Source organism: Mustela lutreola, chromosome 7, assembly GCF_030435805.1.
Source record: "Mustela lutreola isolate mMusLut2 chromosome 7, mMusLut2.pri, whole genome shotgun sequence".
Taxonomy (NCBI): Eukaryota; Metazoa; Chordata; class Mammalia; order Carnivora; family Mustelidae; genus Mustela; species Mustela lutreola.
Genome location: NC_081296.1, coordinates 140,168,981 through 140,182,366, shown reverse-complemented (window position 1 = coordinate 140,182,366; position 13,386 = coordinate 140,168,981). Strand labels below are relative to the sequence as shown.

At 44.5% G+C, this 13,386-nt stretch overlaps 1 protein-coding gene across 8 annotated transcripts in view; it reads right to left on the bottom strand.

The window, feature by feature from the left end:
• Nucleotides 1-13,386, bottom strand: part of DPF3 (double PHD fingers 3) — a 298,094-nt gene that overhangs the window by 54,618 nt on the left and 230,090 nt on the right. For 5 of the 8 annotated variants that reach the window (XM_059182919.1, XM_059182916.1, XM_059182917.1 and 2 more), the window contains exon 8: nucleotides 10,046-10,174. In XM_059182919.1, coding sequence (XP_059038902.1) covers nucleotides 10,046-10,174 — 129 coding nt within the window. Of the gene's footprint in view, nucleotides 1-5,641; nucleotides 7,084-10,045; nucleotides 10,175-13,386 lie in introns of all 8 variants that reach the window. The other 3 variants (XR_009355845.1, XR_009355844.1, XM_059182921.1) reach the window with 3 other exon arrangements.

Below are 13,386 nucleotides of genomic sequence, written 5' to 3'. Positions count from 1 at the left end.
CCAAAACTCCGGAGGACACCAAATCCATTGGTCCCATGTTTAACTTCAGCCTATCCTTCACAGAGCTGAACAGTCATACACAGTCCACTGTTATTCAGACGCTAGTCGCCAAATAAACAAAGGCATATATAAATGAAAATATTATTGTGCAAAGTATATAAATATACCAGCCTGAACCTGAGCTGAAAGGACATATGTCGGAGTCACCAATCATGGGATAAATCTTCAGTGTTAGAAGCACTTGGGCTTGTGAAGTGTTCACTCCCTGCCATTCACCCCACCCACCCTCACCCCTGCCCTGATGTCACCACCAAAACACTGCCCCCTCATACGAGGCCTGAGAAGGATGCAACACCATTTCTATGGTACTCTTACCCAAATTCATAACCCGACTGTAGCCCTTAGGAAATAGTACACAATCCCAAAGAGAAGGGCTTCCTAGGAATTGACTAGCTTCACAGTATGAAAGACACAGACAGACTCTGGAACTAACTACTCCAGATTAAAGGACTTTATGACGACATGACAACTAAATACAACATGTGATCCTACATCAATCCTGGACCAGAAAAAGGACATTATTAGTGAGACTCTTGACACAATTTGAATAAGGTCTATAGATGGGGAAGTATTGCATCAATATTAATTTCCTGATCATGATCCATTTATTGAGATTATTTGAAGAATCCAAGAGTACATAAGAATTCTTTGTGTTTTTTTGCATGAGTTTCTTGTAAATCTGAAATTATTTCAAAATTAACAATTTTTAGGCCTTCCTCATTGGTTGAAGGCCAGTATGAAGATACTTTGAAAACCTAACTGACAATGCTTTTTAGCTAATAATTCAGTTCTGACAGTGTTCTTCCATCATTCTCGGTATTCTGTAAATCAATCAAGCAGAATGGTTTTTCCTGTACTGTTTTTTTGAGAAAATGGCCAGAAATCACTTTTATTGTCCAAAACAGTATCATATAATTCAATTCTTCAGTGTTAGAAGCACTTGGGCTTGTGAAGTGTTCACTCCCTGCCATTCACCCCACCCACCCTCACCCCTGCCCTGATGTCACCACCAAAACACTGCCCGTTTAAGAAGCTCAACCTCGGGCGCCTGGGTGGCTCAGTGGATTAAGCCACTGCCTTCGGCTCAGGTCATGATCTCAGTGTCCTGGGATCGAGCCCCGCATCGGGCTCTTTGCTCAGCGGGAGCCTGCTTCTCTCTCTCTCTCTCTGCCTGACTCTCTGCCTACTTGTGATTTCTCTCTCTCTGTCAAATAAATAATAAATAAAATCTTTAAAAAAAAAAAAAAAAAAAAAAAAAAAAAGCTCAACCTCAGTTCCTTGGGGAAGTTCACAAGAACTTCAACGTTGCTCTGTCTCAGCAGGACTCTAATGTGATTCTGCTCTGTCTTGTTTTATTTTTACAGCATCAAATACCTCCTCTCAATCCGAGGAAGTCTTGAATGAAAGACTGCAAAAGCTTCACTGATTTTACTCAATAAATCTCAAAACTGCAATCTACAGGAGAAGTCAGTCCAGAATGAGAAAAGATTATCAGAAGATCCGAACACTGCTTACCGAGGCTGGAACTTCAGTTACCTAATGTGGTCAGTCTGTCTCCTCATCAGTAACATGACAACGAATGACATCTATCCTATCCCACATGGGGTTTTAAGAATCATCATGAGAAAATCTTGGTTATATATTATGATAGGGTAAGAAACATCCACATACTAAGGATAGAGAAACTGAGGCAGAGGTTCATGGCAACAAATTCACACAGGGACTGGGTCCAGAACCCAGAACTTTTTATTTCTACTCTAGTTTTCTACCCGTTGGGATCAAAAATGCCTCACTCCAAGAATTTATAACACAATTAACTTCACTTCCAAACGCTAAACAAAATCTCCTGCAGAAAAATTCCTACTACATGAAGCTGCTCAAACTTTAAGTACAAGTTTAAGATCATATTCATCAGATGTAACAGGAGGCATATTGGGATAATATTAATTAGTTTTATTCCACCATGAAGTGACTACCTCCAAACAGCTTTTAGTTCTCTCCCCGAATAATGATCTTGTGTTCCCTCAAGTACTATCTAAAGGCAATATCGGGCCGCAGCCCATTAGGTGGGCAGAGAGATGCAAAGTAAGCAGGAAGGTTTAAAGGGGTACAATGGATGCGAACATCATATTTTTATTAAATCCTTCTCTCTAAAATACCAGTAGCAAATTGCTTTACTGACTTTAAAGTACCTTTAAAAAATTAAAAGTGTATTTCTCACTCCCAGGGTTACAGGACCTGTTCTCAACACAGTCTCAGTAACAGAAATAAAGGATTAGATTGTTCTAGGTGGGAAAAAAACATCAGACAGACAACAACAGTCATCGCTTTTACATCAACAGTTCTCCCCAGGGGATTGGAAGGTTGTAACAAATTTAGAAAGTTCTGTATCTTTGGTTTTCCTATCTTTGGGCTAAGACTTGGAAACTTTGGTGACACGTCTGAAGCACTTTCGGTGGTGTTTTCCTGAGCTGAGGACAAAGGATGCTAGTCAGATCTTTTTCATCTTGATGATCGTAATTTCTTTTATATTGAATTTGAGTAGTGACACTTATTTAACAAGAGCAACAACAAAATGATAGATGTGTTGACTGCTGGCACATCTCTTACAACTCCTGAGGTCACCAAAAAAAGAAAAAAAAAAAAAAAAAAAGGCTTTGTTCCTAATAGACCTCAGTCAGGAGGGAATGTCTAGAATTGATAGTTTAGAAAGAAGATGAGTTCTCTGCAATATTCTGCACAGAATTTCAACTGGAATTGTCTTTTGGGGGATCTAATTGTTTACTTTTCCATTTTAAAATTGTCTTTAATAAGGTTATCTTTCAAAGCTATATTCATTACAACACCCCTTTCTTTGATTGGACCTGAGAAAAAGCAAGGCCTATCTAACTACTTACCTACCTTTCTATATCTTCCCCTTTTTGACCAGGTAGTAGTTGGAAAAGGAGCATTAGTTGAAAGAAGTGCAGCCAAAACCATAACCAAAGGAGGCATTCTGATTCCAGAAAAAATCAAGGAAAAGTATTGTCAACAACTGTACTAGCTTGTTGGCTCAGGCTCTAAAGGAAGGGGTGGAAAGATTCAGCCAGTCAGCATGAAAGTTGGAAATAAAGTTCTTCCCCCAAGATACAGAGGCACGAAAATAGTTCTAGATGACAAGGATTAGTTTTTATTTAGAGGCGATGCGTGACATTGTTGGGAAATACGTAGATTGGAAAAAAAAGTCACTATTGAAAAGGCATCACAGGAAGCTGCCATTCCACTGAATTCTGAACTCTCTCACCATGTAAAGAATTTCCGTCTCTCTTTTATAATAAACTAATGATATCCAAACTTTTAAAAATTATAAATAAAAAATTAAAAAATAGATATGGGTCTATTTCATATATTTCTATATTCCATATATAGGACCATGAAAGTGGTACCACAGAACAATAATAAAGGAATACAGGTCCTGGAGTCACACTGCCAGGGATCAAAATCAGATGCCTTGTTAACTGGGAGGCCTTAGGACATCCCTGAACCTTAGCGTTAAGCCTCAGATTCCATATCTGTAAACTAATATAAGCACCTACCTCCTGGGGTAATCATGAGGCTCAAGGAACTGTCCTAGGGAAAGCACTCAGAACAATGCCTGGTGGGTACATGAACGTCGGTGGTTGTTATAGAGAGAAAGGGGGGCAAAGGCATAACATCAACCGTGCAGGCGTTCGGAAACCCACAACAGTCAGCTTCCTCCTCCTGTGCCTCCTCTGAGTTTCCTTCCTTCACCTTAAGACATTTGTTTTCAAAGCCACGTTCACTCTACTCCCTCAAACCTCACTCAACCTCTCTGGATTGATCTTTCTCAGCTGAAAAGTGGAAAATTTGAACTTGATCATCTTCAAAGTCCCCTCTGGTTTCTTCTTCTTCTTTTTTTTTTTTTTTTTTGAAAGCATGTAAATTCTGAGTCTGTTGGAAGATACCATACGCAAGGTGAGACCAAGGGGCTCAGGCCATGCTAGGATATGTTTACCATGCTTGGTTGGTTGCACCAACTGAGAAAGAAGAGAACGTCTACTACCCCCAAAAGGATAAACTGAAGATCAGGCTCTGCTCGTAAAATTAAAATAGAGAAGCAAGAGCCACCCTCGGATAAATCTTTCCAATGGGACGTTGCCTTGTTAGACAGGTCTTCCTTTTGGTTCTCCTTTAGAACTCCAAGCTAGACTCTGAAATTAGGTGGCTTTTTAGAATTTAAATTAAGTTTTGGGGTTTTTGTTTAGTTTCAAGTTCAAAGGCAAGCTGCCATTGAAAATGTTACGACTACAAACAACTACACAGATTTCAAATGATCGTATAGATTGGTTGGACATATTTTTATTAACATAGAAGCTCACACTTCACCAATGAGAGCAAGTTGCAACGCTATGAATCCGACATCTAAGTCAAAGCGACAGAACAGATGACAAGGAGAAGGACAGCAAGAACGGGTTGTACCCCCTTAGCAGAAGTCAACGGGAACCAACTATGTGGGCTTCTTCACACAGGTGAGCATGCAGGACAGGAATATTACACCATGGAGGGTTTATCCCCTATTCTCTAGGAGCAAGGCCACACAGAGACCAGGCAGGACATCCCACAAATGGATGAGGGTATTCCTGTCATTCTCTCACAAATGAGAGCAAATGCCCAGGCCAGCACTTACACACTTCAAGCAGGAGAAAAGTAGAAGTTCTTTCTGTCTCAGGCTACCAGGGAAGCACAAAGGGTCCATTCGCGGGTTTCTTTGCTTAGTCTTGGCTTTTGTTCAGTGGGTTTGTTTATTTTCATGAGAGGTCTCATTCATGAAGATTCCCAAAGCCTGGATTGTCAAAGTAGATCTTCCCAGACACTTAGAAGCAGCCTGTTGCCTGGGTGGCGGCTACTTGGCTCTCCCAACCCACGCCCCATGGCAGTACCCGTGTCTCTGGACCTGTGCTCTCATGGAAGCCGGAGACCCTGACCACACTTAGTGGAAGTTTAGGATCTTCAGATCAGCGCAGTTGAGTGTTTTCCTAATCAGAGGTCCTCTTTAATGTGGACTCATCCCTTTGGCAGCTAAGTCGGTCCATGGAGGAAGGAACACCGCCCTAGACATGCAGACCCCGGTGGCCACACTCTTTCATTCCACCCAAGTATAGCAGCCAGCCCCAGCCTCAGATCCCTGGGCTCCACCCACCAGCTGCAGCCAAGGAAGGCAGAGGGAGCCAAGCACTTCCCCAGCCACTTTTCTCTTATGGTTGAAGCCAGAAGCCAGAAGCCCACCATTCTCCGCACGGGGCCCCTCCCACAGTCCAAGCAAGCCTCCGTTGCCACACTAGGCCCAGGCTCACATAGGGAAGCATGCACACACAGGAAGCAGAGGGCCGGAGGGAAGACACTCTACACCCGTAGCCACACCCGATACTGGGGGTGTGAGCCCAGGAAAACAAAAGACAAGCCAGGGGAGGAAAAGGAAAGAAGGAAAGAAAAAAACAAACTAGCTAACAAAAAACAACAACAACAGAAAACAACTATGATGGTTTTGCCCTCCCTGTAAGACAGGCCAGCTGACACGTACCTTTGAACTAGGACTGCACAGCTGTTCCTTCTTGGGACTGCCAACAAGGTGAACGGTCCTCTCCATCACCCCAGGGACCTTGAACAAGTGTTGCTTTGGTTTATTTCAGGAGGTGCTATTGGAAACATAAAACAAAGTGCCTGGAGGGCACTATAAAAAAAAAAAAAAATAGAAGAAGAAACACGGGAGACTTGATCATCCAACGGGAATTTATGTCTGTCAACAGGGGCCAGGGGAGAGGGACGTATACTGTGAGGTATCATCCTTCCGTCCGTGAGCGCGGCCTCGGGTTGCTTTGTCACTGCCAAGTCCGTGACTTTCTGTTTGTATTCCGTTCTTGTGTTTGGAAATTGCTCTTCACCAGAAGGAAAGTGAGGAGAAGCCCAGGGACGACACCACGGCTATGCTGGTGCCGGGAGGAGCCCAGGAGGCGCTGGCAGGCGGGGCCCAGGCACTGGAGGGAGGCCACACGCGGAGGCCCAGACTTCCCAGGAGCTGCTGACATTCTCTCGCAAGCAGGGAGGAAGATGGAAAGGTCAGGGAGCAGAAATGGGGAGGGGGTCTGCTGCAGGGAGCCGCACGCTCCGTGGGGTGCGGAAGTGTCACCATCTCCCAGCGAGGAAATCCTCCCGACTAGGTGTCCTTGAATCAATCCCTCCCCCAGCGGCTCTCTCCCAAGCAGGATATCGCTTCCATTGCTTTGATTTCCCTTCTCTCTCTCTCTCTCTCTCTCTCTCTCAAGAAAAAAAAGGTCCATTTCTAATAATAGCTAGAACACATAAATAATCATTTTAATGTTATTCATTCTTTGTTTCCAAACCCAATGTTCCTCCTCTCTTCGCTTTGCCAATAAATAGGAAACGTGAGGAAATTGACTCGGCTCGTGTCAAAAAGATTCCCCACCCCACGCCCACCTCCCCCAAAGAGAGACGATCCACCTCACTTCCCATTTCTACGGAAAATGAACAGCACGTCATGATGGCATCTCTCGGAAGGACTGTTACCCTGCTCTTTTGTTCTGTTTTGTTTCAGTAGTTTGTGCTCCTGTTGTACCTACCCAAGACACGGGGGCCAGGGGGCGGGAAGGATGCGTGTGGAAAGAGAGAGGGAAAAAGCAAGGATGAAGGGAGAACCTAAAGTTGACTTTCATTTAAAAAAAAAAAAAAAATGTATATCAGACCCAAAATAGTGACCAAAGTCAGAGGGCGACGGCTAGTTGCCCAGAGAGTCTGTCCCGTGGGTTTAGCAACTGCCCTTTTTATCTGCTGGGGGCGAACCCCGACCACTGCGGCGTCCTCGGCAGGAGCGAGGCTCTTCCAAATCGTCCTCATCAAAGCCGTGGAAAGTTGACGTGTCACTTTCTGACGTGGAACCGAATAAGTCCTCCGTGGTGCGTGCTGCGGCCGTGGCCTCCTCCTTCCTGCCTTCTCCTCCCAAATGAGCTGACATGTATGATGAATATATCAGCACATGGGTTAAGCAACAGACAGCATTATTAATATTCTTATTACATTCTTACGTTAGTTACTCTTAATAGCAAGACCAAAAGCCCTTTCACACCAAAAGGGATTAGCTGGGGGCATCACCCGACGACTGGGATTCAAGGGTCACGGGACAAAGCCAACATTTCGGGGGAAAAGGATTCCTCCCGCCCCAGAAAGGCACCATCTCTACGATAATGCATGTGTCCACAGCTCTGCCGGTGACAGATTCAACCGCAGTCTGTCCTCCTCTTCTGTCCGCACACATACGCATGCATGCCCGCTCAGCCCCGCCCCAGATAAGGAGTTGCCTTAGTGGTTTTTAAGCCTGGTTGGTATTTCTTTGGTGTTTTCAGTTGGTGTTTCCTGGAACACTGTTTGTCCTTCGCTTTGACAGTAGCTTTACAAAGGTATTACTGTCGGATAACCCATTCGAGATGGTCAAGCCTCCATCCGTTTTATTTTTATTTGTACCCGTTTCTAATCCCATTCTTATGGCACCCTTTCAGTTCTGCACTTAGAGCATGTAGTTCGTTTGCACTGAAAGCGAGAAGTTGCAAAGTCTGACAAGCGGTAGGCAATAGAAGAGTCTCTCGTTTTCTTTAACGACTGGAGGAAACTTCAGGGATCTGCACTCACGTATGTGCACCCGGGTGCACATACACACCTGTGTGCACACGCGTGCACACGTGCACACTCACACACAAACACACACACACACCCTCCAGCCACTAAACACACCCAGGTCTTTGTGACTCCACAAAGTCCAGAGTTGTCCAGTCTAACTCAGAGCACCAAAAAAGCAGGAATTAGGGGTTTCAAAAGCCTAATAAAATATAGTGTCCTGAAATCTAGAGAACTCAGGTTTAAACTTATTCACACTGTAAATGGGACCCAGGACCGGCCCAGAATGAGGTCACAGTGTTTCTTTCACTTATGGTGTCAATTTCAAGAATCTCATTTTCTCCCCAGGAAACAGCAGTAGCGGGGAAGATGGGAAGGGAAAGACAGTTTTTCTGAACTTCACACTCTTCCTTGGAAGGACTCCAAGGAGGCCCTAGAGAAGTATTCGCCCACCTGCCTTCACAAGCATGTCTCATGGGCTAATGCCACCTGTTTATTCCCAAGGTGCTGACTATTTCAGGAGCATCGGAGTTAGACCTTGACTAAATCATCCACCAAAATCGGCAAATGCAATGAGAATACCTAGGCTGGTATCAAATAGCCCCTGAGTCACACAGCAGATGATCTTGGGTTGAGAGGGGTGGCGGGGGGTGGAGGGTTGGGTGGAGGAACGCTGAATAAAGGCTGCGAGGAGAGGGGCTTTGGATAGACAATACCAACTCCCCACTTCTGGTCCCCCATGGATCAGATCCAAGTACCCCATTGTTCGTAGGGAAGAAAAAAAGAAGATTCAAGCAGCTTGCAGTGAGCATTCTGAAGCTGCCCTTTCTAATGCACCCCAAACCAGAACAGTCCATCACGTTCTGCCTAGAATATCGCTCTGCCAGGTGACTTTGCTTCTGGCGATAGAGACTTTGTCTGATCGTTTGCTTTTAAAAAACACTGAATTGAATTTCACTTGTTTCGTTTTCTTTAATTATTTCTAAAACTATTCACTTTAAGTATTTAAAACCCAGAGTGCACTGTCACGTGAGCCCTCTCCTCTAAGCTAGCCCTGGCAGAGTAAAGAGTTCAACGTGAGGTATCATGTTTGGAAAACAAATGAACATGATGGGCACCCGGTCAGGTCCTTAAGAGCTCAGTGTTGAGGGTATGTGCAATAGAGATCACAGCCCTTTTCCAATTACAGATTTGCTACTCAAGTCAATCTGGAACCCTAAACAACTTCAACATCAAATATAAAAGGACGGAAGTTCAGGTTTGCAAGGGAAGAACTGAGTTGTTATAGTAAACCCAGGTGTGGTCACCTCAGTCCATCTCCCAGGCCTTGGAGCAGAAAAGACCTTAGGGAGAAATAAGGGAAGGAGAAGTGGCTTCTCACTGCTTACACCAGCCACCCAGCCGAACAGCATCTCACCCACTGGTCAGAGCTGGGTCAGACTAAAGATGAACCTGAGATCATTTCTCCTCCCTACCTTGTGCTTTTGGCTTCACTAGTACATCAAACAATAAGAAAAGTAGGTCACACCAACCAGCCACAACCAGCCAAAGATAATGGTTTGGTTAGAATTGCAAAATGAAACATCTTAAACAAAACTTGAAGGCCTGAACTCAGTTTAAGAATGAGAGAATAAGACCCAAATCTGTTTTTGTCACTTTAGTCTTTGGAGAACTCAAAGATGAAAATTTCAAAACATAACAAGTCGACTCCAAATCAGCCCGGAGAACACCTGACCTTTGGCCCCCTTGATCTATCAGGGTCTCTTTTGTCTGTTTTATATGAGAAAATGGGATTCGCGGCCAATGGAGGTGGTCTTCACCCAGCTTCCCTTGAGCCCCAGGGTTTCAGACTCCCACAGTTCAAGACATAGCTGCTTTCCCTACATTCCTGTTTCCACACTCTTCCAGTCTGCCCCAGGCACGTCCATAGGACACACACATCTCTGTGTTAGGTACACACCATCTGATTCAAGGAAGCATATTGCCTGTGTCTCTAGGTGTTTCTCAGACATTCCCTCACTGTTGTCCACGACAATACACACAAAGAAATATCCACCTCGTGGAGAGGCCAGACGAGTCAAAATCTCCTTTCCCCTCTTCCTACATCCCAGGGCACAACTTTTGGTTCTTAAGACTCAAAGAAGAAAAATATCAAAATGACCTGAAAACTCCTCTGCACTCAGAATCACCACCACCTCTTCTCCACTCCACCCTCCAGCCCCAACACAAGATGGCGGAGGGATACAAGTGAAACAGCTCCCGCTCTATAGGCACAGATGCAAGAAGGGGCCACACTCACCAGAGCGTCCACAGTCTGCACAGGACACCAGCTCTTCAGGCCGTCCACTCTTCTTGTTCATGTTAGAGCCCCCCAAGCAGAAGTCACAGTAGTTGTTGGGAATGACTGTCCCATCTGGTCCTTTCTGGGCTATAGAAACATTAAAAGGAAAAAAATCTGATTTTAGGCTGACGTGCGTTTCTACTGGCCCTTGCGCTATGTTTTCTTTTTGATCCTCTTCAGCTCGATAGTTCCTTTTCTTTAAAGATTTTATTTATTTATTTGCGAGAAAGAGGTAATGAGAGGGGGAAGGTCAGAAGGAGAAGCAGAACCCCCACTGAGCAGGGATTCCTGATGTGGGACTTGATCCTGGGACTCCAGGATCATGACTTGCATTGAAGGCAGTCGCTCAACCAACTGAGCCACCCGGGCACACATTCAACTCAATAGTTTTAATCCCTTGCAAGCTATCCAGAGTTTAGTTTAACTTCTGCAATATTTGCAATATTTTTTTATAGAAACTACCTTGCTCCTCTGATCGCATTTTCTGGATGAACAAAGCATCCAGAAGGCCTACTAGTCAAGTCAACTTCTCTCATCTTTGAACAACCAGCCCTCAGGGCTCAGGCCTCAAACAGCAGGTAGCAACCATAAACAGTGGTGGGATGAGTGGTAGAGAGAATGGGCAATGTCTAGGTTTTGCCCTTGGGAAAGATGCTCTTGTTTGGGAGGTATTCCTTCCGTCCCTGAAAATGAAAACAAAGAAGAACTGATGGTAGTCATTTCCAGGAAGGACACTGAAGATGCTTCTGGGGACTCTGATGAACATCTTGCCAGGTACACAAAGGTCCACTCTTGTTCAGCCTCATCTCCCTGAAGTCCAGACTCACGTGTGTGGAGAGAACCCAGAGTTAACCAGCAAACTTCAAGAGACTAGAACCAGACCTGGGCACTCAGCTCAGCCTCTTGCCAAAGATAAGTTGAATGGTGAGTTGGTGAGCGCGCCTTGAGGCTCAAGACCTTCCTAAGCCACCCTGCCCAAGGTCCTTACCCAAAGGCAAAGAAGAATGGTGGGAAGTGATCTTTAAAAACAAAGCTTGTGAGAATGGCACATTCTCAAGCACTGAGATCATTCTCAGTTCTAGGGGCTGGCTGAAATAGCTTGGACAGGTTTCTTTGCATGGGGAGAAATGCCTCCATTCTCCTGTTTTTTGATCCCTATTGTGGAGATTCATTTGTCACATGAACACTCCCTGTTTGCAACTAAGAAGAAAAGTCTGCCTGTTTATGGGATCAGCCTAAACCACGGGGGTATCTTCCTCCTCACTATACCCAATGTCTGCTGCTATCTTTCATTATTTACTGGCTAACATTAATCAGGGTCCCGTAGGGTACGAATCTGTAAAAGGAAGCAGATATGTGAGCAGAAATACCATCCAGACAGTAAGTGATAAACGGATTCACCCACTTTAATATGATTCCCTCTGGCCTTCGCTTCCTCCATGCCTCTGCTTTGCCTCCAGGAATAGAAAAACTTACCTGGGGAAGGCAGAAGACAAAAGCTCGCAGAATTACATTATAGAGAGTTAATCCATTTATCAGTTGCTATTTGGATTGTTTAATCAGTTTCTAAGTCATTGATTTTCATCTTCAGGGAGGCAGACAATTCTCTGCAAAAAAAGGTGTTGGTTGTTGGGGGCAGACAGAGGAGCTGGCCACACCCTATGGCCTCTTGGGTGTGGATTTTTTCTTTATCACTCACTGCATCTCAAAGACACTATAGGTCATTAAAAACCGGTTTTGCAAATAATCTCCCAAATCAGTACCCCTGCAAAAATTGTCCTCTAAAATTTTCATTGCCCAAATCCAAAAGAAAGCTCCTTTCATCCCTCTCTCTCATTTGCCATCTTCAACATTTCTAGAACTCTCAAGAAAATCCAAGCATGTCTATGAAGCAAATAAACTCGGGATTTTCTCATTAGGAGTCTATCCTAGAAATCAATCAAAAGGGGAACAGGAAGAAGTGGGGTGTATGAAATTCCAGGGCTGAGTATAAGCCAGAGCTAACTTTCATGAGTGATAGGATCTAGAAAGAAAATATGGAGGGGCGCCTGGGTGGCTCAGTGGGTTGAGCCGCTGCCTTCCGCTCGGGTCATGATCTCAGGGTCCTGGGATGGAGCCCCGCATCCGGCTCTCTGCTTAGCGGGGAGCCTGCTTCCCTCTCTCTCTCTGCCTGCCTCTCTGTCTACTTGTGATCTCTCTCTCTGTCAAATAAATAAATAAAATCTTAAAAAAAAAAAAAAAAAGAAAGAAAGAAAATATGGAGATGCCAGTCACAACTCAGGTAGCTTCCTCTATGAAAAGCGATCAAAGATCAAAGACATCCACATGTATCATCCCACTAAAAATCTCAGGAGCCCCAACCTCACCATCTACCTCTCCTGTTCTTTTAGGGACTTCCTATTATGTCAGATTTTCTCTCCTTTCACAAAATCTTTAAGCAACCAAAGAATCTGGTTTTCTCCAACACAGCGTATGCCTTGTGATTTATGAGGATGAAGTAGAATAGAGTAGGAACACCTGGGTGATTCTTCACAGTCTTTCCCACCAACAGACCATGGGCAGAATACCCTCATTGAATCAGGGGCTCCAATACTGCAAGAAATAAAAAATTCAGAAATGATCTAATAGGGCAAAGCAGATGGTGATAGAGAAATTGGTCCTGTGTAAAAAAGAACAAAGGAACAGAATTTAATTCATCTAATGAAGAGAAATTTCTAAGAGGGCTGAATCAGAGCAGGATCCCCACATATATCTGTGTTGGTTGCTGGCCATACAAAGTCCCTGGCCAAGGGCGTACAGAAGGTGCTAAGACCCCAGTTGAAGGCTCTGCTGTGTGGAGCTGTGACATGTCAGGGGTACCATTTTAGTCTAGCAGTGACCCAGTAGAGAAAGTGACAGTGAATACCTATTCTTCATTTTTGGCAAAATCCTACACTCTTCTTGTAACAGTGAGCTCAGAGCCTTGTTTCATCTTGGTCAAATGGCATAGGATTGACAAAGCAAAATCTTCTGGTTCTGGTTCTCATACTTTTGGGTATTTAGGATTGGTTTCAGGGTGAGGGTTTTCCCATAGAGCTCTCCCAGGTCCCCAGCCAGAAGGTCCAGTCAGGCCTTGGGGAGGCCATTCTCTTGACATCACTTTCTGACCCTTCTCTTCTTTCTACATGGGTACACCTGCCTCTACTCGCTGTACTGAATGATCTCCACTTTCAGGTCAGATACCATATCTAACTCATCACTGAAACACCTATAGGCCCTGCACCCAGGAAATGGTTAACCACAATGCAGACGACAAATGG